The sequence below is a fragment of the Melopsittacus undulatus genome, chromosome 24 (assembly GCF_012275295.1).
Source record: "Melopsittacus undulatus isolate bMelUnd1 chromosome 24, bMelUnd1.mat.Z, whole genome shotgun sequence".
Classification (NCBI taxonomy): domain Eukaryota; kingdom Metazoa; phylum Chordata; class Aves; order Psittaciformes; family Psittaculidae; genus Melopsittacus; species Melopsittacus undulatus.
Window position 1 is genome coordinate 405,258 of NC_047550.1, and position 21,134 is coordinate 426,391.

The window sequence follows — 21,134 nt, forward strand, 5'->3', positions numbered from 1 at the left end:
TTTTACCCCAAACCCCCTTTCTCACCCCAATCCCACAGCAATGGGGGGGATTTGGGGGGGGTCCCCCCTTTATTGCAGGGGGGGGGCAGCGCTGGGCTCCTCTGCATCGAAGTAACGCTCCTCAGCATCCCGCTCAGCAATGATCCCGAGATCCAGGTCAGCATTCCCGTCCACCTGGCTGGGAATGGGGGGGTGGGATAAGGAATGGGATGGGATGAAGAAGGGAATGGGATAAGGAAGGAATGGGATGGGATAAGGAAATAATGGGGTGGGATAAAGAAGGAATGGGGATAAGGAGGGGAATGAGATGGGATAAGGAATGAATGGGATGAGACAAGGAGGGAATGGGATGGGATAAGGAGAGAATGGGATGGGATAAGGAAGGAATGGGGTGGGATAAAGCAGGAATGGGATGGGATAAGAAAGAAATGGGATGGGATAAGGGGAATGGGATGGGATAAGGAAAGAATGGGATGGGATAAGGAAGGAATGGAATGGGATAAGGCAGGAATGGGATGAGTGAATGGGATGGGATAAGGGCGGAATGGGATGGGATAAGGAGGGAATGGGATAAGATAAGGAAGGAAAGGGATGGGATAAGGAGAGAATGGGATGGGATAAGGAAGGAATAGGATAAGGAGGGAATGGGATGGGATAAGGCAGGAACGGGATGGGATAAGGAGGGAATGGGATGGGATAAGGAAGGAATGGGATGGGATAAGGTGGGAATGGGATGGGATAAGGAAGGAATGGGCATAAGGAGGGGAATGGGATGGGATAAGGCAGGAATGGGATGAGACAAGGAGGGAATGGGATGGGATAAGGAATGGGATGGGATAAGGCAGGAATGGGGTGGGATAATGGGAATGGGATGGGATAAGGCAGGAATGGGATGAGTGAATGGGATGGGATAAGGAACGAATGGGATGGGATAAGAAGGGAATGGGATAAGGAAGGAATGGGATGGGATAAGGAGGGAATGGGATGGGATAAGGCAGGAATGGGATGGGATAAGGAAGGAATGGGATGGGATAAGGCAGGAATGGGATGGGATAAGGAAGGAATGAGATGGGATAAGGGGAATGGGATGGGATAAAGCAGGAATGGGATAAAGAGGGAATGGGATGGGATATGGGATGGGGGATGGGGGTTACCTGTAGTCGAACTCCCGGTCCTGCCCCTCCAGGAAGCTCTGCTCCATGCGGGACAGGAACTCAGCTCGGAGCAGTTCCCGTTCGGATGCGTCCGGGATGTGGGGGGGGGAGGGGTCCCCGTCCTCATCTGGGGAAGATGGGGACATAGAGGTGGGATCCGTATCCATAGGGAGCCCCTAAATCCATTGGGATCCCAATGTTTCCATGGGGACCCCATTGCCCATAGGGACCCCATTACCCATCAGGACCCCATTACCCACAGGGACCCCCTTACCGATAGGGACCCTATTATCCATAAGAACCCCATTACCCATAGGGACCCCATTACCCATAAGGACCCCATTACCCATCAGAACCCCATTCCCCAGAGGGACCCCATTACCCATACAGACCCCATTCCCCATAGGGTCCCCATTCCCCATAGGGACCCCATTCCCCATAGGGACCCCATTGCCCATAGGAACCCCATTCCCCACAAGGACCCCATTCCCCATAGGGACCCCATTGCCCATAAGGACCCCATTACCAATCAGGACCCCATTCCCCATCTCGACCCCATTACCCATAGGGACCCCATTCCCCATAGGGACCCCATTCCCCATAGGGACCCCATTCCCCATCAGGACCCCATTCCCCATAGGGACCCCATTACCCATAAGGACCCCATTCCCCATAGGGACCCCATTCCACATAAGGACCCCATTCCCCATAGGGACCCCATTACCCATAGGAACCCCATTACCCCTAAGGACCCCATTACCCATAGGAACCCACTACCCATAAGGACCCCATTACCCATAAGGACCCCATTGCCCATAGGGACCCCATTACCCATAAGGACCCCATTACCCATAGGGACCCCATTACCCATAAGGACCCCATTCCCCATAGAGACCCCATTACCCATAAGGACCCCATTCCCCACAATGACCCCATTCCCCATAGGGTCCCCATTACCCATAAGGACCCCATTGCCCATAGGGACCCCATTCCCCATAGGGACCCCATTCCCCATAGGGTCCCCATTACCCATAAGGACCCCATTGCCCATAGGGACCCCATTCCCCATAGGGACCCCATTCCCCATAGGGACCCCATTCCCCATAAGGACCCCATTCCCCACAAGGATCCCATTCCCCATAGGGACCCCATTCCCCATAAGGACCCCATTCCCCATAGGGTCCCCATTCCCTATAGGGACCCTATAACCCTACCCCCATCCCGCAGGCGCTGTAGGCTCAGCCGCTGCTGTAGGGCCTCCTCCTCCATGGAGCGCAGCAGTAGGGCCGAGAGGGAGGGGGGGGCGCCCCCAAAGTGGGGGTCCGGGGGGGGGTCCGTCCCCCCCCCCCTCTTGGTACTGCCCAATGTAGTGCTGGTAGAGGAGGGGCTCACGGGCGCGCATCTCCTGCTCGCTGAAGTACTGACCCCCTGTGGGGTAATGGGGGCAATGGGGTCAATGGGGTAATGGGGGTAATGGGAGTAATGGGGGCAATGGGGGGAATGGGGGTAATGGGGTAATGGGGGGAATAGGGATAATGGGGTCAATGGGGTAATGGGGGGAATAGGGCAATGGGGGGAATGGGGTAATGGGGGGAATGGGGTAATGGGGTTAATGGGGGGAATGGGGGAATGGGGTAATGGGGGGAATGGGGGCAATAGGGGGACAATGGGGTAATGGGGGAATGGGGGTAATGAAGTAATGGGGGCAATGGGGGGAATGGGTTAATGGGGGTAATGGGGTAATGGGGAAATGGGGTTAACAAAGATAAAGGGGACAATGGGGAACTCCCCCCCCCAGTGTAATGGGAGCACCCAATGGATAGGGGAGCCCCCAATTGTATTGCCCCCATTGCCCCCCATTACCCCCATTGCCCCATTACCCCCATACCCCCATTCCCCCCCCATAGACCCCCATTACCCCCATAGCCAACCATAGCCCCCCATTACCCCCTATTACACCCATTACCCCCATATCCCATTACCCCCATTCCCCCCATTACCTCATTACCCCCTTTGCCCCCTATAGCCCATTACCCCCATTCCCCCATTCCCCCCATTAACCCCCATTACCCCATAGCCCCCATTACCCCCCATTGACCCCCATTCCCCTCCATTACCCCATACCCCCCCATTCCCCCTATTCCCCCCATTACCCCATTGACCCCCATTGCCCCCATTACCCCCATACCCCCTATTCCCATACCCCCCATTAACCCCCATTACCCCACAGCCCCCATTACCCCCCATACCCCCCATAGATCCCCATTATCCCCATAGCCCCCATTCCCCCCATTATCCCCATTACCCCATCACCCCATAGATCCCTATAGCCCCCATTGACCCTATAGCCCCCATAGCCCCCATTACCCTCCATCACCCCATAGATCCCCATTGTCCCCATACCCCATACCCCCATTACCCCCTTACCCCATTGACCCCCATAGCCCCCATTACCCCATAGCCCCCAATCACCCCCATAGCCCCATAGCCCCCATTACCCCCCATAGCCCCCATTGGCCCTATAACCCACATAGCCCCCCATTACCCTCATTCCCCTATATCCCCCCATTATCCCCATACCCCCATTCCCCCCATCACCCCATAGCCCCCCATTACCCCCATACCCCCTATTCCCATACCCCCCATTAACCCCCATTACCCCACAACCCCCATTACCCCCCATACCCCCCATAGATCCCCATTACCCCATTACCCCCATAGCCCCCCCATTCCCCTCCATCACCCCATAGATCCCTATAGCCCCCATTACCCCATAGATCCCCATTGTCCCCATATCCCATTGACCCCCATAGCCCCCATTACCCCATAGCCCCCATTCACCCCCATAGCCCCATTGCCCCCATTACCCCCCATAGCCCCCATTGACCCTATAGCCCCCATAGCCCCCATCACCCCCATAGCCCCATAGCCCCCATTCACCCCCATATCCCCCCATCACCCCATTGACCCTATAGCCCCCATTGCCCCCATTACCCCCCATAGCCCCCATTGACCCTATAGCCCCCATTACCCCCCATAGCCCCCATAGCCCCCATTACCCCCCATAGCCCCCATTGACCCTATAGCCCCCATAGCCCCCATTGACCCTATAGCCCCCATTACCCCCCATTGACCCTATAGCCCCCATAGCCCCCATTGACCCTATAGCCCCCATTACCCCCCATTGACCCTATAGCCCCCATTGACCCTATAGCCCCCATTACCCCCCATTGACCCTATAGCCCCCATAGCCCCCATTGACCCTATAGCCCCCATTACCCCCCATTGACCCTATAGCCCCCTATATCCCCCCCTTACCCCTCCTCAGCTCCTGCAGGGCCGCAAACCTCCTGTTCCTCACCACGGTCCGGGCCTGAGGCCGCCGGGGCCGGGGGAGGCCTCGTCCGTCGCCCATTGGGGTCCCCCCCGGCTCTATGGGGTCCGCTTTGGGGTCCCCCTCGGCCATGCCCTAAAGGGGAGGGGGGTTAAGGGGGGGGACACCCCAAATTCCATAGGGAAAAGGGGGGGGGGACACAGGGATTACCTCAAGGACCCCCCCCGGCAGCCCGGACCCGTTTGAGTGCGGCACAGCCCGCATTGAGGCTCAGAGGTCCGCGCTGCGTCACTTCCGGGGCGGAGCGGTGCGCGCAAGGAAGGTTCCGGGGGTGTTTGGTTCCTACCCCGTTGGTTAAACTATGGGATAGAGCCCAAAAGTGGGAATTTCACCCCCAAAAGTGGGAATTTCACCACTAAAATCGGGAATTCCAGCACTAAAATCGGGAATTCCACCCCTAAAGTGGGAATTCTGCCCCCACATTGGGAATTCCACCATGGAAATTGGGAATTCTATGCCTAAAAGTGGGAATTCCACCACTAGAAGTGGGAATTTGACCCTAAAGAAGGAATTCCACCCCCGAAATTGGGAATGTCACCCCCGAAATTGGGAATTCCACCCCTGAAATCGGAATTCCATCCCTAAAATTGGGAATTTCACCCCCAAAATTGAGAATTCAACCCCTAAAATTGGGAATTCTACCCCAAAAATTGGGAATTCCACCCCAAATTTGGGAATTCCATACCTAAAAGTGGGAATTCCATGCCCGAAATCGGAATTCCACCCCGAAAATTGGGATTTCCACTCCTGAAATCGGAATTCCAGCCCTAAAACTGGGAATTCTACCCCCAGAATTGGGAATTTCACCCCCAAAATTGGGAATTCCATCCCTAAAATTGGGAATTCCATGCCTAAAAATGGGAATTCCATGCCTAAAAGTGGGAATGTATTGGCCTGGGAGCGGCGAGCGCCCTGCTCCCATTGGCTGACGGGCGGGGAGCGCCCTGCTCCCATTGGCTGACGAGCGGGGAGCGCCCTGCTCCCATTGGCTGACGGGCGGGGAGCGCCCTGCTCCCATTGGCTGGCGGGCAGGGAGCGCCCTGCTCCCATTGGCCGGCGGGCAGGAGCGCCCTGCTCCCATTGGCTGACGGTCGCGGTGGGCGTGGCTCAGCCCAGGGTTATTCCCCTCCCCATAAATAAGCAGAGGCTGGCGCAGGTCACGTGGCTTTATTGGGGGGGGGTCGCTGCGGGGGGGCAATGGGGGGGGCCTGGGGCACCCCAGTACCATGGGGGGGTCCCCATTGGGGGGGGCCCTTTGGGGGGTACCATTGTGGGGGGGGGTCCCATCCCTATGGGGGTCCCCATCAGTTGGGGGGGGTCCGGACCCTTTTGGGGGGGGCCCAGGGCTCCCCAGTACAGGAGGGGGGGGTCCCATCATTTGGGGGGGTCCTGGGGTACCCCAGTACCTGGGGGGGTCCCATTTGTGGGGGGTCCCATTCTATGGGGGGGTCCCATTGTGGGCTGCAGGGGGGGTTCCCATTAGGGGGGGATCCCATTGATGGGGTCCCATTGGGATGTCCCATTCCATTGAGGGGGGGGTCCTGGTTCACCCCTGTACCTGGAGGGTCCCATTGGGGGGGTCCCATTAGGAGGGGCCCACTGGGAGGGTCCCATTGGGGGGTCCCATTGTGGGGGGTGGGGGGGTTCCATTGATGGGTTCTCATTGGGATGTCTCATTCCGTTGAGGGGGGGTCCCACTGGGGGGTCCCATTCTATGGGGGGGTCCCATTGTGGGCTGCAGGGGAGGGTTGCCATTGCAGAGGGGTCCCATTCTATGTGGGGGTCCCATTAATGGGGTCCCATTGGGATGTCCCATTCCATTGGAGGGGGGGTCCTGGTTCACCCCAGTACCTGGAGGGTCCCATTGGGGGGTTCCCATTCTATGGGGGTTCCCATTGATGGGGTCCCATTGGGGGGGGGTGCAATTGAGGTCTGCAGGGGGGTCCCATTCTATGGGGGGGTCCCATTGGGGGCTGCAGGGGGGGTTCCCATTGGGGGGGGATCCCATTGATGGGGTCCTATTGGGATGTCCCATTCCAATGAGGGGGGTCCTGGTTCACCCCAGTACCTGGAGAGTCCCACTGGGGGGGTCCCATTCTATGGGGGGAGGTACCATTAGGAGAGGCCCATTGGGGGGGTCCCACTGGGGGGTCCCATTGTGGGGTGCGGGGGGGGGGTTCCATTGATGGGGTCCCATTGGGATGTCCCATTCCATTGGGGGGGGGGGGGCCTGGTTCACCCCTGTACCTGGAGGGTCCCATTGGGGGGGTCCCATTCTATGGAGGGGTACCATTGGGGGCTGCAGGGGGGAGGCCCATTAGGGGATCCCATTGGGGGTCCCATTGTGGGGTGAAGGGGGGGGTCCCATTGATGGGGTCCCATTGGGGGGGTCCCCACTTTACCCCCCCCCTTCATGCACATCCCAATGGGGGGGGGTCTCCTCGGGGGGTTCCCCATTGGGGGGGGGCGGACAAACCACATAGCGCCCGGGCCCCCCTCCCCCATCGCTGTGAGGGGGGGGCGGGGGGGGCTCGGGGGGGGATACCCCCTCCACCTCCTTGCCCCCCCCCTCCCCTCCCCCCCCCGCCGCCCCCCCCTCCCCCATGTTGACGTAGAGGGGGGCGGGGGGGGGCAGGGCTCTCAGCGCCCCCCCCAGCTCCGTGAAGCTTGGTCTGGCCCGAGGGTCTGCGGCCCAGCAGCGGAGCATGAGCGAGTACCTGCGGGCAATGGGGCGCTATGGGGTCTATGGGGCACTATGGGGGTCTATGGCGGCAATGGGGAGTAATGGGGTCTATGGGGATCTACGGGGGTCTATGGAGGTCTACGGGGCACTACATGGGTCTATGGGGGTCTATGGGGCACTATGGGGGTCTGTGGGGATCTATGGGGTCTATGGGGGTCTATGGGGTCTATGGGGGCCTATGGGGGTCTATAAGGGTCTATGGGGTCTATGGGGGTATATGGGTTCTATGGGGCTATGGGGCGCTATGGGGGGCTATGGGGTCTATGGGGGGCTATGGGGTCTATGGGGGTCTACGGGGCTATGGGGGCATATGGGGGTATATGGGGGTCTATGGGGATCTACGGGGTTCTATGGGGCACTATGGGAGTCTATGGGGGCAATGGGGGGTAATGGGGGTCTATGGGATATATGGGGTGTATGGGGGTCTATGGGGTTCTGTGGGGCACTATGGGGGTCTATGGGGTCTATGGGGTTCTATGGGGTCTATGGGATATATGGGGTGTATGGGGGTCTATGGGGTTCTGTGGGGCACTACGGGGGTCTATGGGGTCTATGGGGTTCTATGGGGTCTATGGGGTCTATGGGGGTCTATGGGTGTCTATGGGGTATATGCGGCTATTGGGGTCTATGGGGGTCTGTGGGGCACTATGGGGGTCTATGGGGTCTATGGGGGTCTATGGGGGTCTGTGGTGGGCAATGGGGCTATGGGGGTCTATGGGGGTTTTTGGGGTCTATGGGGGTCTATGGGGCACTAGGGGGCTATGGGGGTCTATGGGGTCTATGGGGGCAATGGGGAGTAATGGGGGTCTATGGGGATCTATGGGGGTATATGGGGGTTTATGTGCTCTATGGGGATCTATGGGGGTATATGGGGTCTATGGGGTGTATGGGGGTCTATGGGAGTCTATGGGCTATGGGGGTCTATGGGGTTCTATGGGGTCTATGGGGGTCTATGGGGCTATGGGTATCTATGGGAGTATATGCGGCTATTGGGGTCTATGGGGGTCTATGGGGGTAATGGGTGTCTATGGGGATCTATGGGGGTCTATGTGTCCCTATGGCTCCCTATGTGTCTCTATGTGTCCCCATGTGTCTCTATGCATCTCTATGTGCCTCTATATGTCTCTATGTGTCCCCATGTGTCCCTATGTATCTCTATAGGGTCTCTATGGGTCCCCCTGTGTCACTCACAGCTCCGGGGGGCAGTCCGGGGGTGCTCTCAGCCGCTGCCCCCCCCTCAGGTACTCGTACACGTCCCCGTTCTCCAGCCCCGGGTAGGGGGTTCGGCCGCGCGCCAGGACCTCCCACATCGTCACCCCGAACGACCACTAGGGGGCAGTACAACACTGGGCTGCGCTCCTATTGGCTGCCATCATCCCCCGCTGCCATCCCATTGGCTGCCATCACCCGCCGCTGCCATCCCATTGGCTGCCATCACCCCCCGCTGCCATCCCATTGGCTGCCATCACCCCCCGCTGCCCTCCCATTGGCTGCCATCACCTCCCGCTGCCCTCCCATTGGCTGACATCACTCCTCCCTGCCATCCCATTGGCTGCGGCTCCCCTCACTGCCCTCCCATTGGCTGCGGCGCCCCTCGCTGCCCTCCCATTGGCTGCCATCACCCCCCGCTGCCCTCCCATTGGCTGCCGTCACCTCCCGCTGCCCTCCCATTGGCTGCCGTCACCTCCCGCTGCCCTCCCATTGGCTGCCGTCACCTCCCGCTGCCCTCCCATTGGCTGCCATCACCCCCCGCTGCCCTCCCATTGGCTGCCATCACCCGCTGCTGCACTCCCATTGGCTGCCAGCACCCCCCGCTGCCCTCCCATTGGCTGCCATCACCCCCCGCTGCCCTCCCATTGGCTGCCATCACCCCCCGCTGCCCTCCCATTGGCTGCCAGCACCCCCCGCTGCCCTCCCATTGGCTGCGGCGCCCCTCGCTGCCCTCCCATTGGCTGCCATCACCGCCCGCTGCCCTCCTATTGGCTGCCATCACCTCCCGCTGCCATCCCATTGGCTGCCATCACCTCCCGCTGCCATCCCATTGGCTGCCATCACCCCCTGCTGCCCTCCCATTGGCTGCCGTCACCCCCCGCTGCGCTCCCATTGGCTGCCGTCACCCCTCGCTGCCATCCCATTGGCTGCCAGCACCCCCCGCTGCCATCCCATTGGCTGCCATCACCTCCCGCTGCCCTCCCATTGGCTGCCGTCACCCCCCGCTGCCCTCCCATTGGCTGCCATCACCCCTCGCTGCCCTCCCATTGGCTGCCATCACCCCTCGCTGCCATCCCATTGGCTGCCATCACCCCTCGCTGCCCTCCCATTGGCTGCCATCACCCCCCGCTGCCATCCCATTGGCTGACGTCACCCACCGCTGCCCTCCCATTGGCTGCCGTCACCTGCCGCTGCACTCCCATTGGCTGACATAACTCCCCACTGCCCTCCCATTGGCTGCCGTCACCCACTGCTGCCCTCCCATTGGCTGCCATCACCTCCCGCTGCCCTCCCATTGGCTGCGGCTCCCCCCGCTGCCCTCCCATTGGCTGCCATCACCTCCCGCTGCCCTCCCATTGGCTGCCATCACCTCCCGCTGCCCTCCCATTGGCTGCCATCTCCCACCGCTGCCCTCCCATTGGCTGGAAGAGGGTGGGGGGGTGTTGGGAGGGGTTCAAGGGGTGTTTTGGGGGGATTTGGGGTGGTTTTGGGGTATTTTAGGGTGTTTTAGGGGTTTTTAGGGTGTTTAGGGGTGTTTTAAGGTGTTTTTTGATGTTTTGGGGTGGTTTGGAGTAGTTTGGGGTGGTTTGGGGCTGTTGTGGGCTGAATTTGGGCTGTTTTGGGGTGTTTCATGCTGTTTTGGGGTTGTTTTGGGCTGTTTTGGGCTGTTTTGTTCTGGTTTTGTGCTGTTCTATGCTCTTTAGGAGCTGTTTTTGGGCTGGTTTGGGCTGGTTTTGGAGCTGTTTTGGGGCTATTTAGGGTTGTTTCGGGCTGTGTTGGGGCTGATTTGGGTCTGTTTTGGGGCTATTTTGGGCTGGTTTGGGGTACTTTGATCTATTTTGGGCTGTTTCAGACTGTTTTGGCCTGTTTTGTGTGTTTTAGGGCCGTTTTGGGGCTATTTTGGGCTCTTTTTGGGCAGTTCTGGGGTATTTTGGGCTGTTTTGGGGTATTTTGGGCTCATTTTGGGCTCATTTTGGGCTATTTTGGGGCTATTTCACGCAGTTTTGGGTCTATCCCAGCTCTCACCACATCACTCTTGGTGCTGTAGACCCGGCTCTCCAGGCTCTCCAGTGCCACCCACTTGACGGGTACTGGAGCCACGCGGCCCTGGCGGTAATACTGCCCCTCCCCCAGGCGCTTGGCCAGCCCGAAGTCTGCCACCAGCACCCGCAGCCGCGCGTCCAGCCTGGGGGGGAACAGGCACTGACATGGGCACCTCAGTGGGGACCTCAGTGGGGGCCTCAGTGGGGGCCTCAATGGGAGCTCAATGGCGGCTTCAATGGGAGCTCAATGGGAGCTCAATGGGGACTTCAATGGGGATCTCAATGGGGACCTCAACAGGCACCGCAATGGGCACCTCAGTGGGGCCTCAATGGGGCCTCAATGGGAGCTCAATGGGGAGCTCAATGGGAGCTCAATGGGAGCTCAATGGGATCTCAATGGGGATCCCAATGGGAGCCCAATGGGGACCTCAATGGGGACCTCAATGGGGACCTCAATGGGGCCTCAATGGGGACCTCAATGGGAGCTCAATGGGGCCTCAATGGGGATCCCAATGGGGACCTCAACAGGCACCGCAATGGGCACCACAGTGGGGCCTCAATGGGAGCTCAATGGGGACCTCAATGGGAGCTCAATGGGGGCTCAATGGGACCTCAATGGGGGCTCAATGGGACCTCAATGGGGCCTCAATGGGGATCCCAATGGGGACTCAATGGGGCCTCAATGGGGCTTCAATGGGAGCTCAATGGGGGCTCAGTGGGGACCTCAATGGGGATCCCATTGGGCATCCTATATCCCCATGTTGTCCCCATGTCCCATTGCCCCCATTCCTCCAATTCCCCCCATTACCCCCATAACCCCATTGCCCCATTGACCCCATTTCCCCCATAGCCCCCATTACCCCCATTACCCCATTGACACCATTCCTCCCATTCCCCCCCTTACCCCACTGCCCCCATACCCCCATGACCCCACAGCCCCTCCCCCCGCCGTGCCCCACATGCAGTTCCTCGCCGCCAGGTCCCTATGGATGAAGTTCCTCAGGCTCAGATATTCCATCCCAGCAGCAATGTCCCGTAGGAAGCACAGCAGCATCCCTGGAGACAGAGCCTGAACCCACAACACACGGACACATGGGGACACATGGGGACACATAGAGACACATAGAGACCGTTGAGACCCATAGAGGCCATAGAGACACATAGGCACACATAGAGACCCATAGAGACCATAGAGACCCATAGAGACCATAGACCCCATAGACAAATAGACCCCATAAACCCCATAGAGCCCCATAGAGCCATAGAGCCCATAGAGCCCCATAGACCCCATAGAACCCACAGACCCCACAGACCCCATAGTCCCCATAGACCCCATAGCCCCAACAGACCCCATAGAGCCCATAGACCGCATAGACCACATAGACCCCACAGACCCCATAAACCCCATAGCGCCCATAGAGCCCATAGACCCAACACACCCCATAGACCCATAGACCCCATAGAGCCCCATAGACCCCACAGACCCCATAGAGCCCCATAGCCCCCACAGACCCCACAGACCCCATAGACCCCACAGACCCCACAGACCCCATAGACCCCATAGCCCCATAGACCCCATAGACCCCATAGCCCCATAGACCCCATAGCCCCCATAGACCCCACAGGCCCCACAGAGCCCATAGCCCCCACAGACCCCACAGACCCCATAGCCCCCATAGCCCCCATAGCCCCCACAGACCCCATAGAGCCCCATAGACCACATAGACCCCACAGACCCCATAGCCCCCACAGACCCCACAGACCCCATAGACCCCCTAACCCCAATAGACCCCATAGCCCCCATAGCCCCTCACCCTCGGGGGCTGCCCCAGCCGTGCCTGCAGCAGGAAGCTGTGCAGGTCCCCATGAGCCATGAACGGGAGCACAACGATGGGGGCGGGGAGAGACCCCTCCCCCCAGGGCTGCAGGCACACACCTGGGGGAGGGGAGACACAAAGAGACCCATAGGGATCCATAGGGACCCATAGAGACCCATAGAGACCCATAGGGACCCATAGGGACCCATAGGGACACATAGAGACCCATAGCACCCATAGCACCCGTAGCACCCATAGCACCCATAGCATCCATAGCACCCATAGCACCCATAGCATCCATAGCATCCATAGCACCCATAGCACCCATAGTACCCATAGCACCCATAGCACCCATAGCATCCATAGCACCCATAGCACCCATAGTACCTATAGCACCCATAGCATCCATAGCACCCATAGCACCCATAGCACCCATAGCCCCCATAGCATCCATAGCACCCATAGCACCCATAGCCCCCATAGCATCCATAGCACCCATAGCACCCATAGCACCCATAGCATCCATAGCATCCATAGCACCCATAGCACCTATAGCACCCATAGCATCCATAGCAACCATAGCACCCATAGCACCCATTGCACCCATAGCACCCATTGCACCCATAGGCCCCCATAGCCCCATAACCCCCCAAAACCCCCATAGCTCCCCATAGCCCTATAGCCCCCATAGCCCCATAGCGCCCCATAGCCCCCATAGCCCCATACCCCCCATAGCCCCATAGCCCCCATACCCCCCATAGCCCCATAGCCCCCATAGCCCCCATAGCCCCATAGCCCCTCCCCCACCGATCAGCCCCATCACGTTTGGGTGCTCGAACTCCTTCATGCAGGCGGCTTCACTCAGGAACTGCTCCAGCTGCGCCCGGCTGCACATGGGAACTGGGGGGGGGATTTTGGGTGATTTTGGGTCATTTTGGGTGATTTTGGGTCATTTTGGGTGATTTTGGGTCATTTTGGGGCATTTTGGGTCATTCTGGGTTATTTTGTGTGGTTTTGGGGAATTTTGGGGCATTTTGGAGGGTTTTGGTTGGTTTTGGGTTATTTTGGGTGATTTTGGATCATTTTGGTTGGTTTTGGGTCATTTTGGGAGATTTCAAGTGGTTTTGGGTCATTTTGGGTCATTTGGGTTCATTTTAGGAGATTTCAAGTGGTTTTGGGTCATTTTGGGGTGTTTTAAGGTGGTTTTGGGATGGTTTTTGGTGATTTGGGGTCATTTTGGGACATTTTGGGTGATTTTGAGGCATTTTGGTGATTTTGGGGCATTTTGGGTCTTTCGGGTCATTTTAGGGCCATTTGGGGTTGATCTTGTGTCATTTTGGGGTGGTTTCGGGTCATTTTGGGGTGTTTTGGGGTGATTTTGGGTCATTTTGGGGTGATTTTGGGGTATTTCGGGTCCCACTCACCCTTCATGCTCTTCACGGCCACCCTAAGGACTCCGCTCTCCTGCTGCAGCTGCCCCTCCACGACGGAGCCAAACTCACCTGGGGGGAACAGCCCCATAGGGATCAATGGGGAACAAACCCCATAGGGTCAATGGGAACAACCCCCATAGGGATCAATGGGATCACCCCATAGGGATCAATGGGGAACAGCCCCATAGGGATCAATGGGGAACAGCCCCATAGGGGTCAATGGGGAACAGCCCCATAGGGATCAATGGGATCACCCCATAGGGGTCAATGGGGAACAGCCCCATAGAGATCAATGGGGAATGACCCCATAGGGATCAATGGGGAACAACCCCATAGGGATCAATGGGGAACAGCCCCATAGGGATCAATGGGAACAACCCCATAGGGGTCAATGGGAACAGCCCCATAGGGGTCAATGGGAACAGCCCCATAGGGATCAATGGGATCACCCCCATAGGGGTCAATGGGGAACAACCCCATAGGGATCAATGGGAACAACCCCATAGGGGTCAATGGGAACAACCCCATAGGGATCAATGGGAACAGCCCCATAGGGGTCAATGGGAACAACCCCATAGGGGTCAATGGGGAACAACCCCATAGGATCAATGGGAACAGCCCCATAGGGATCAATGGGAACAGCCCCATAGGGATCAATGGGAACAGCCCCATAGGGATCAATGGGAACAACCCCATAGGGATCAATGGGAACAGCCCCATAGGGATCAATGGGAACAACCCCATCGAGATCAATGGGGAACAACCCCATAGGGATCAATGGGAACAACCCCATAGAGATCAATGGGGAACAACCCCATAGGGATCAATGGGAACAACCCCATAGGGATCAATGGGAACAGCCCCATAGGGATCAATGGGAAACAAACCCCATAGGGTCAATGGGAACAACCCTATAGGTGTCAATGGGGAACAACCCCATAGGGATCAATGGGGAACAACCCCTATGGGGTCAATGGTATCACCCCCATAGGATCAATGGGATCAACCCCATAGGGATCAATGGTATCACCCCCATAGGATCAATGAGATCAACCCCATAGGGATCAATGGGATCACCCCATAGGATCAATGGGGAACAACCCCATAGGGATCAATGGGAACAACCCCATAGGGATCAATGGGAACAACCCCATAGGGATCAATGGGGAACAACCCCATAGGGGTCAATGGGGATCAACCCCATAGGGATCAATGGGAACAACCCCATAGGGATCAATGGGGAACAACCCCATAGGGGTCAATGGGGATCAACCCCATAGGGATCAATGGGGAACAACCCCATAGGGATCAATGGGAACAACCCCATAGAGGTCAATGGGAACAACCCCATAGGAGTCAAAGGAGGACAACCCCATAGGGATCAATGGGATCACCCCTATAGGATCAATGGGATCACCCCCATAGGATCAATGGGGAACAACCCCTATAGTATCAATGGGGAACAACCCCTATAGGATCAATGGGGAACAACCCCATAGGGATCAATGGGAACAATCCCATAGGGATCAATGGGGAACAGCCCCATAGTGATCAATGGAGAACAACCCCATAGGGTCAATGGGATCACCCCCATAGGATCAATGGGATCACCCCTATGGGATCAATGGGATCACCCCATAGGATCAATGGAATCACCCCCACAGGGATCAATGGGATCACCCCCATAGTATCAATGGGATCACCCCCATAGGGTCAATGTGATCACCCCCATAGGATCAATGGGATCACCCCCATAGTATCAATGGGATCACCCCCATAGGGTCAATGTGATCACCCCCATAGGATCAATGGGATCACCCCCATAGGATCAATGGGATCACCCCATAGGATCAATGGGATCACCCCCCATATGGATCACCCCATAGGATCAATGGGATCACCCCCATAAGGATCAATGGGATCACCCCATAGGGATCAATGGGATCACCCCCATAAGGATCAATGGGATGACCCCATAGGATCAATGGGGCCCCTGCACCCACCTTCTCCCAGGGTCTTGCCCAGCGCCAGGCGGTGCCGATCCAAGGTCACATCCCGAAGCTTCTCCTGCAGCTCCTCACTGATGCCCAGGCGGGACACTGGGAAACCCCATGGATCCCAATGGAGACCCCAATGGAGACCCCATGGATCCCAATGGAGATCCCAATGGAGACCCAATGGATCCCAATGGAGACCCCATGGAGACCCCACAGATCCCAAATGGAGACCCCATGGAGACCAATGGAACCATGGAGACCCCATTGATACCCCATGGATCCCAATGGAGACCCCACGGATCCCAATGGACACCATGGAGACCAATGGAGACCAATGGATTCCAATGGACACCATGGACCCCATGGACACCATGGACACCAATGGATCCCAATGGGCACCATGGACACCAATGGACCCCATGGACACCATTGGATGCCAATGGATTCCAATGGACACCATGGACACCAATGGATCCCAACGAACACCATGGACACCAATGGACACCAATGGATCCCAATGGACACCAATGGATCCCAATGGACCCCAATGGATCCCAATGGACCCCAATGGACACCAATGGACCCCAATGGACACCATGGACACCAATGGACCCCAATGGATCCCAATGTATCCCAATGCATCCCACCATCCACCGGGATCACGGGACACTCACACAAGGCATTGGTTGATCGGCGGCTGTAGGAGCTGCGCACCCGGAACTGCAGCCCACAGGCTCCCCATGGGGGGCAAAGGCCACACTGGGGGACATGGGGACACCATGGGTCACCATAGGGTCCTATGGGGTCACCATAGGGTCCTATAGGGAGCTATAGGGTGCTATAGGGTGCTATAGGGTGCTATGGGGCTGCTGCTCACCCATAATGGGGCTTCTTCCTCCTCCATGCTCGGGCTCCCAGCAGCCCCAGGGCCAGCAGAGCCACCAGTGCCAGCACAGCCACTGCGGCCACTGCTGGTGGCCAATGGGCAGCGGGAAGGGACACTGTGGGGGAGGGTTGTGGGTGTCATCACTGACGTCATCACTGATGTCATCAGTGACGTCATTGACATCATCATGGACGTCATCATTGACATCATCATTATCATCCATCATCATCATTGACATCATCATCATCATCCATCATCATTGACGTCATTGACATTGTCATCATCATCCATCATCATCATCATCATTGACATCATCATGGATGTCATCATTGACATCATCATCATCATCCATCATCATCATTGACATCATCATCATCATCCATCATCATCATTGACATCATCATCACATCATTGACATCATCATGGACGTCATCATTGACATCATCATCATCATCATCATCCATCATCATCATCATTGTCATCATTGACATCGTCATCAACATCATTGACTTTGTCATCATCATCCATCATCGTCATCATCATCATCATCATTGACATCATCATCATCATCATCATCATCATTGACATCATCATCATCATCATCATCATCTTGACATCATCATCAACATCATTGACATCATCATCATCATCCATCATCATCATCATCACCTCATGCCCTCACCAGGCTGTGTCTCCAGCGGTGTCTCTCCAACTGTGGAGACAGTGGGACAATCGTTGGGGATATGGGATATGGGGTATGGGATATGGGATACATGGGATATGGGATATATGGGATATGGGATATGGGATATAGGATATAGGATATGGGGTATGGGGCATGGGATATGGGATATGGGATATATGGGATATGGGATATATGGGATATGGGATATGGGATATAGGATATAGGATATGGGGTATGGGGCATGGGATATGGGATATATGGGATATGGGATATGGGATATAGGATATAGGATATGGGGTATGGGGCATGGGATATGGGATATATGGGATATGGGATATGGGGGAATGGGGTATGGGATATGAGGTATGGGGTATGTGATATGGGATATATGGGATATGGGATATGGGGTATGGGGTATGGGATATGGGGTATGGGGTATGTGATATGGGATATATGGGATATGGGATATGGGATATAGGATATAGGATATGGGATATATGGGATATGGGATGTAGGATATGGGATGTATAGGATGTATGGGATGTATGGGATATAGGATATAGAATATGGGATATATGGGATATGGGATATAGGATATATGGGATATGGAATATGGCATATAGGATATGGGATATATGGGATATGGGGTATGGGATATGGATATAGGATATGGGATATGGGATATATGGGATATAGAATATGGGATATATGGGATATGGGATGCAGAGTTTATGGGATGCCCGCGCTCAGAGGCTCTCACCTGGCGGCAGCCACACTGTGGGGCTCCAGGGCCCTTCACCCCCCCCCGTGTATGGGGCCACCCGGACCCATAGATTCTGCTGCAGCTCCAGGCTCTGCTCCTGCGCCAGCCCCACATCCAGCTCCACCTGCCATGGGGGGGGTCCCTATAGATCCCTATAGGTCCCTATGGATCCCTATGGGTCCCTATGGGTCACTATAGGTTCCTATAGGTCTCTATAGGTCTCTATGGGTCTCACCTGTGGGTCCCGGTCCCCCCCATAGCGCAGTCGGTAGCCCCGGAGCGCACCATTGAGGGCGCCGCTAGGGGGCGCCCAGCGCGCGCGCGCGCGCCCCCCCGCGCGCTCCAGCGTCACGTTGGAGGGGGGGGAGCCTGGGGCTGGAAACGGGGGGGGGGGGGGTCAAATGGGGGTCAAGGGGGGGGGCTGGAGCTGTGGGAGTCACAGGGCCAGCCCCATAGAGATACATAGAGAACCATAGACACCCCATAGAGACCCCATAGAGATACATAGAGACACATAGAGACCCCATAGAGACCTATAGAGACCCATAGAGACACATAGAGACCCATAGGGACACATAAGGACCCATAGAGAACCCACAGAAACCCCATAGAGACACACAGAGACCCCATAGAGAGCCATAGACACCCCATAAAGACCCATAGGGACGCCATAGAGACCTATAGAGACAAATAGAGACCATCACAGAGACACATAGAGGCCCCATAGAGACCCCATTGAGACCCATAGGGACCCATAGAGACCCATAGAGACCCCATAGAGACCCATAGAGACCCATGGAGACCTATAGAGACCTCATAGAGACACATAGAGACCCCATAGAGACCCCATAGAGACCCCATAGGGACACATAGAGAACCATAGAGATCCATAGAGACCCCATAGAGACCCCATAGACCCTCCCACATCCACCCCACAGACCCCCCCCCCCCCATAGCCCCTCCCCCTCACCCCCCTCCAGGGTCTCGGCGCTCTCCCATTGGCTCCAGGGGGAGGGGCCACAGCGCACGCGCACCCGGTAGCGCGTGAAGGGGCGGAGCCCCCCGAGCCGCAGGGCGGGGGGGGGGCAGCGGGGCCGCGCGCTCGTGCACGCGCCCGCCGGCCTCCGCCTGCAGGGGGCGACACAGAGACCATAGAGAGAGAGCATAGAGAGGGCATAGAGACACCATAGAGAGACCATAGAGACCATAGAGAGGGCATAGAGAGACCATAGAGACACCATAGAGAGGACATAGAGAGAGCATAGACAGGGCATAGAGAGGGCATAGAGAGAGCATAGAGAGAGAGACCATAGAGAGGGCATAGAGAGACCAGAAGAGAGATCATAGAGAGACCATAGAGAGGGCATAGAGAGGGCATAGAGAGACCATAGAGAGGGCATAGAGAGACCATAGAGAGGGCATAGAGAGGGCATAGAGAGAGCATAGAGAGGGCATAGAGAGAACATAGAGAGTGACCATAGAGAGGGCATAGAGAGAACATAGAGAGTGACCATAGAGAGGGCATAGAGAGACCATAGAGAGACCATAGAGTGTCCATAGAGAGAGCATAGAGAGACCATAGAGAGGGCATAGAGAGAGCATAGAGAGGGCATAGAGAGACCATAGAGAGGGCATAGAGAGAGCATAGAGAGACCATAGAGAGGGCATAGAGAGACCATAGAGAGGACATAGAGAGGGCATAGAGAGGGCATAGAGAGAGCATAGAGAGACCATAGAGAGAGCATAGAGAGAGCATAGAGAGACCATAGAGAGGGCATAGAGAGACCATAGAGAGTGACCATAGAGAGAGGGCATAGAGAGACCATAGAGAGAGCATAGAGAGAGCATAGAGAGGGCATAGAGAGGGCATAGAGAGACCATAGAGAGACCATAGAGAAGGCATAGAGAGAGCATAGAGAGAGACCATAGAGATACCATAGAGAGATCATAGAGAGGGCATAGAGAGACACATAGAGTGACCACAGATACCCCACAGATGACCCATAACCCCCCATAGACCTCCATAACCCCTCCATAACCCATCAATAGACCCCCCCATAGCCTCATAGCCTCCTATAGCCTCATAAACCCCATACCCCCTATAGCCCCATACCCCCCATAGCCCCCTAAAGCCCTATAGCCCCCATACCACCCATAGCCCCTATAGACCCATAGACCACTATATTCCCCTATAGCCCCATATCCCCCTTACCCCTATATCCCACATAGCCCCCATAGCCCCATAGCCCCCCGAGTAGCCCCCAGAGCCTCCATAGCCCGATAGCCCCCCCATAGCCCCGATACCCCCATAGCCCCTATAGACCCATAGCCCTCACAGCCCCCATATCCCCCATACCCCCCATAGTCCCATAGCGCCCCATAGCCCCATAGCCCCCATAGCACCCATAACCCCCCACAGCCCCCATAGCCCCATAGACACCCCATACCCCCATAGCCCCATACCCCCCATACCCCCTATAGCCCCATAGACACCCCATATCCCCCATATCCCCCATAGCCCCATAGCGCCCCATAGCCCCCATACCCCCCATAGCCCCATATCCCCCATAACCCCATAGCCCCCATAGCCCCATACCCCCCATAGCCCCCACAGCTGCTCCATAGCCCCCATACCCCCCATATCCCCCATACCCCCCATAACCGCCCCATACCCCCCATAGAGCCACATACCCCCCATAACCCCCCATAGCCCCATACCCCCCATAGCCCCATAGCCCCCCCATAGCCCCCATACCCCCCATACCCCCCCATAGCCCCATAGAGTCCCATAGCCCCATAGTCACCCCATATGCCCCATAGCCCCCATAGCCCCATACCCCCTATAGCCCCATAGCCGCCCCTTACCCCCCCCTTGCCCCCTAGCGCCCCCTACCTGCACCCTGCACGTGCTCACAGGGCTCTCCCCCTCCCCCGGCTCCCAGCCCAGCTCCAGCCAATCAGAGCCTCGCCCCAACAGAGTCACGTGCCGGGGGGGCTGCGGCACCACT

General features: G+C 57.0%; 2 protein-coding genes across 5 annotated transcripts; both read right to left on the reverse strand.

Moving 5' to 3' along the window:
* Position 1: 1 nt before the first annotated feature.
* CCDC97 (coiled-coil domain containing 97) lies at positions 2-4,788 on the reverse strand. Of its 4 annotated transcripts, none has more exons than XM_034072182.1 (5): positions 4,699-4,788; positions 4,473-4,623; positions 2,369-2,582; positions 1,155-1,330; positions 2-178 (listed from the first exon to the last, which is right to left on the reverse strand). In XM_034072182.1, exons 1-5 carry the CDS (start codon positions 4,750-4,752, stop codon positions 3-5), a joined length of 771 nt encoding a protein of 256 aa, XP_033928073.1. In that variant the 5' UTR covers positions 4,753-4,788; the 3' UTR covers position 2. The 4 variants fall into 4 exon arrangements, 3 of the variants coding, with proteins under 3 accessions (XP_033928073.1, XP_033928074.1, XP_033928075.1); XR_004550483.1 differs by having other exon boundaries at positions 46-178; positions 1,155-1,281; XM_034072183.1 differs by lacking the exons at positions 4,473-4,623; positions 4,699-4,788 and having other exon boundaries at positions 46-178; positions 1,155-1,281; positions 2,369-2,497.
* Positions 4,789-6,094: 1,306 nt separating this feature from the next.
* On the reverse strand, positions 6,095-21,134 carry LOC117437602 (tyrosine-protein kinase receptor UFO-like). The gene is made up of 16 exons (XM_034072113.1): positions 21,020-21,134; positions 19,097-19,254; positions 18,362-18,501; positions 18,124-18,250; positions 17,361-17,390; positions 16,670-16,793; positions 16,467-16,551; positions 15,799-15,894; positions 13,787-13,864; positions 13,170-13,262; positions 12,360-12,481; positions 11,505-11,614; positions 10,529-10,688; positions 8,483-8,619; positions 7,094-7,265; positions 6,095-6,106 (listed from the first exon to the last, which is right to left on the reverse strand). The coding sequence occupies exons 6-16, from the start codon at positions 16,694-16,696 to the stop codon at positions 6,095-6,097; spliced, it is 1,092 nt and encodes a 363-aa protein (XP_033928004.1). The 5' UTR covers positions 16,697-16,793; positions 17,361-17,390; positions 18,124-18,250; positions 18,362-18,501; positions 19,097-19,254; positions 21,020-21,134.

Coding starts and splice junctions, on each gene's coding strand:
- CCDC97 (XM_034072182.1), bottom strand. CDS start 4,752: ATGCGGGCTGTGCCGCACTCAAACGGGTCCGGGCTGCCGGGGGGGGTC. Junction 2,583..4,472: donor CCTGCAGGAGCTGAGGAGGG/GTAAGGGGGGGA, acceptor ATTACCCCACAG/GGGGTCAGTACTTCAGCGAG. Junction 1,331..2,368: donor ACAGCGCCTGCGGGATGGGG/GTAGGGTTATAG, acceptor CAATGGATTTAG/GGGCTCCCTATGGATACGGA.
- LOC117437602 (XM_034072113.1), bottom strand. CDS start 16,696: ATGGAGGAGGAAGAAGCCCCATTATGG. Junction 13,865..15,798: donor GGGCAAGACCCTGGGAGAAG/GTGGGTGCAGGG, acceptor TGTTCCCCCCAG/GTGAGTTTGGCTCCGTCGTG. Junction 11,615..12,359: donor GGCTGGGGCAGCCCCCGAGG/GTGAGGGGCTAT, acceptor TTGTGGGTTCAG/GCTCTGTCTCCAGGGATGCT.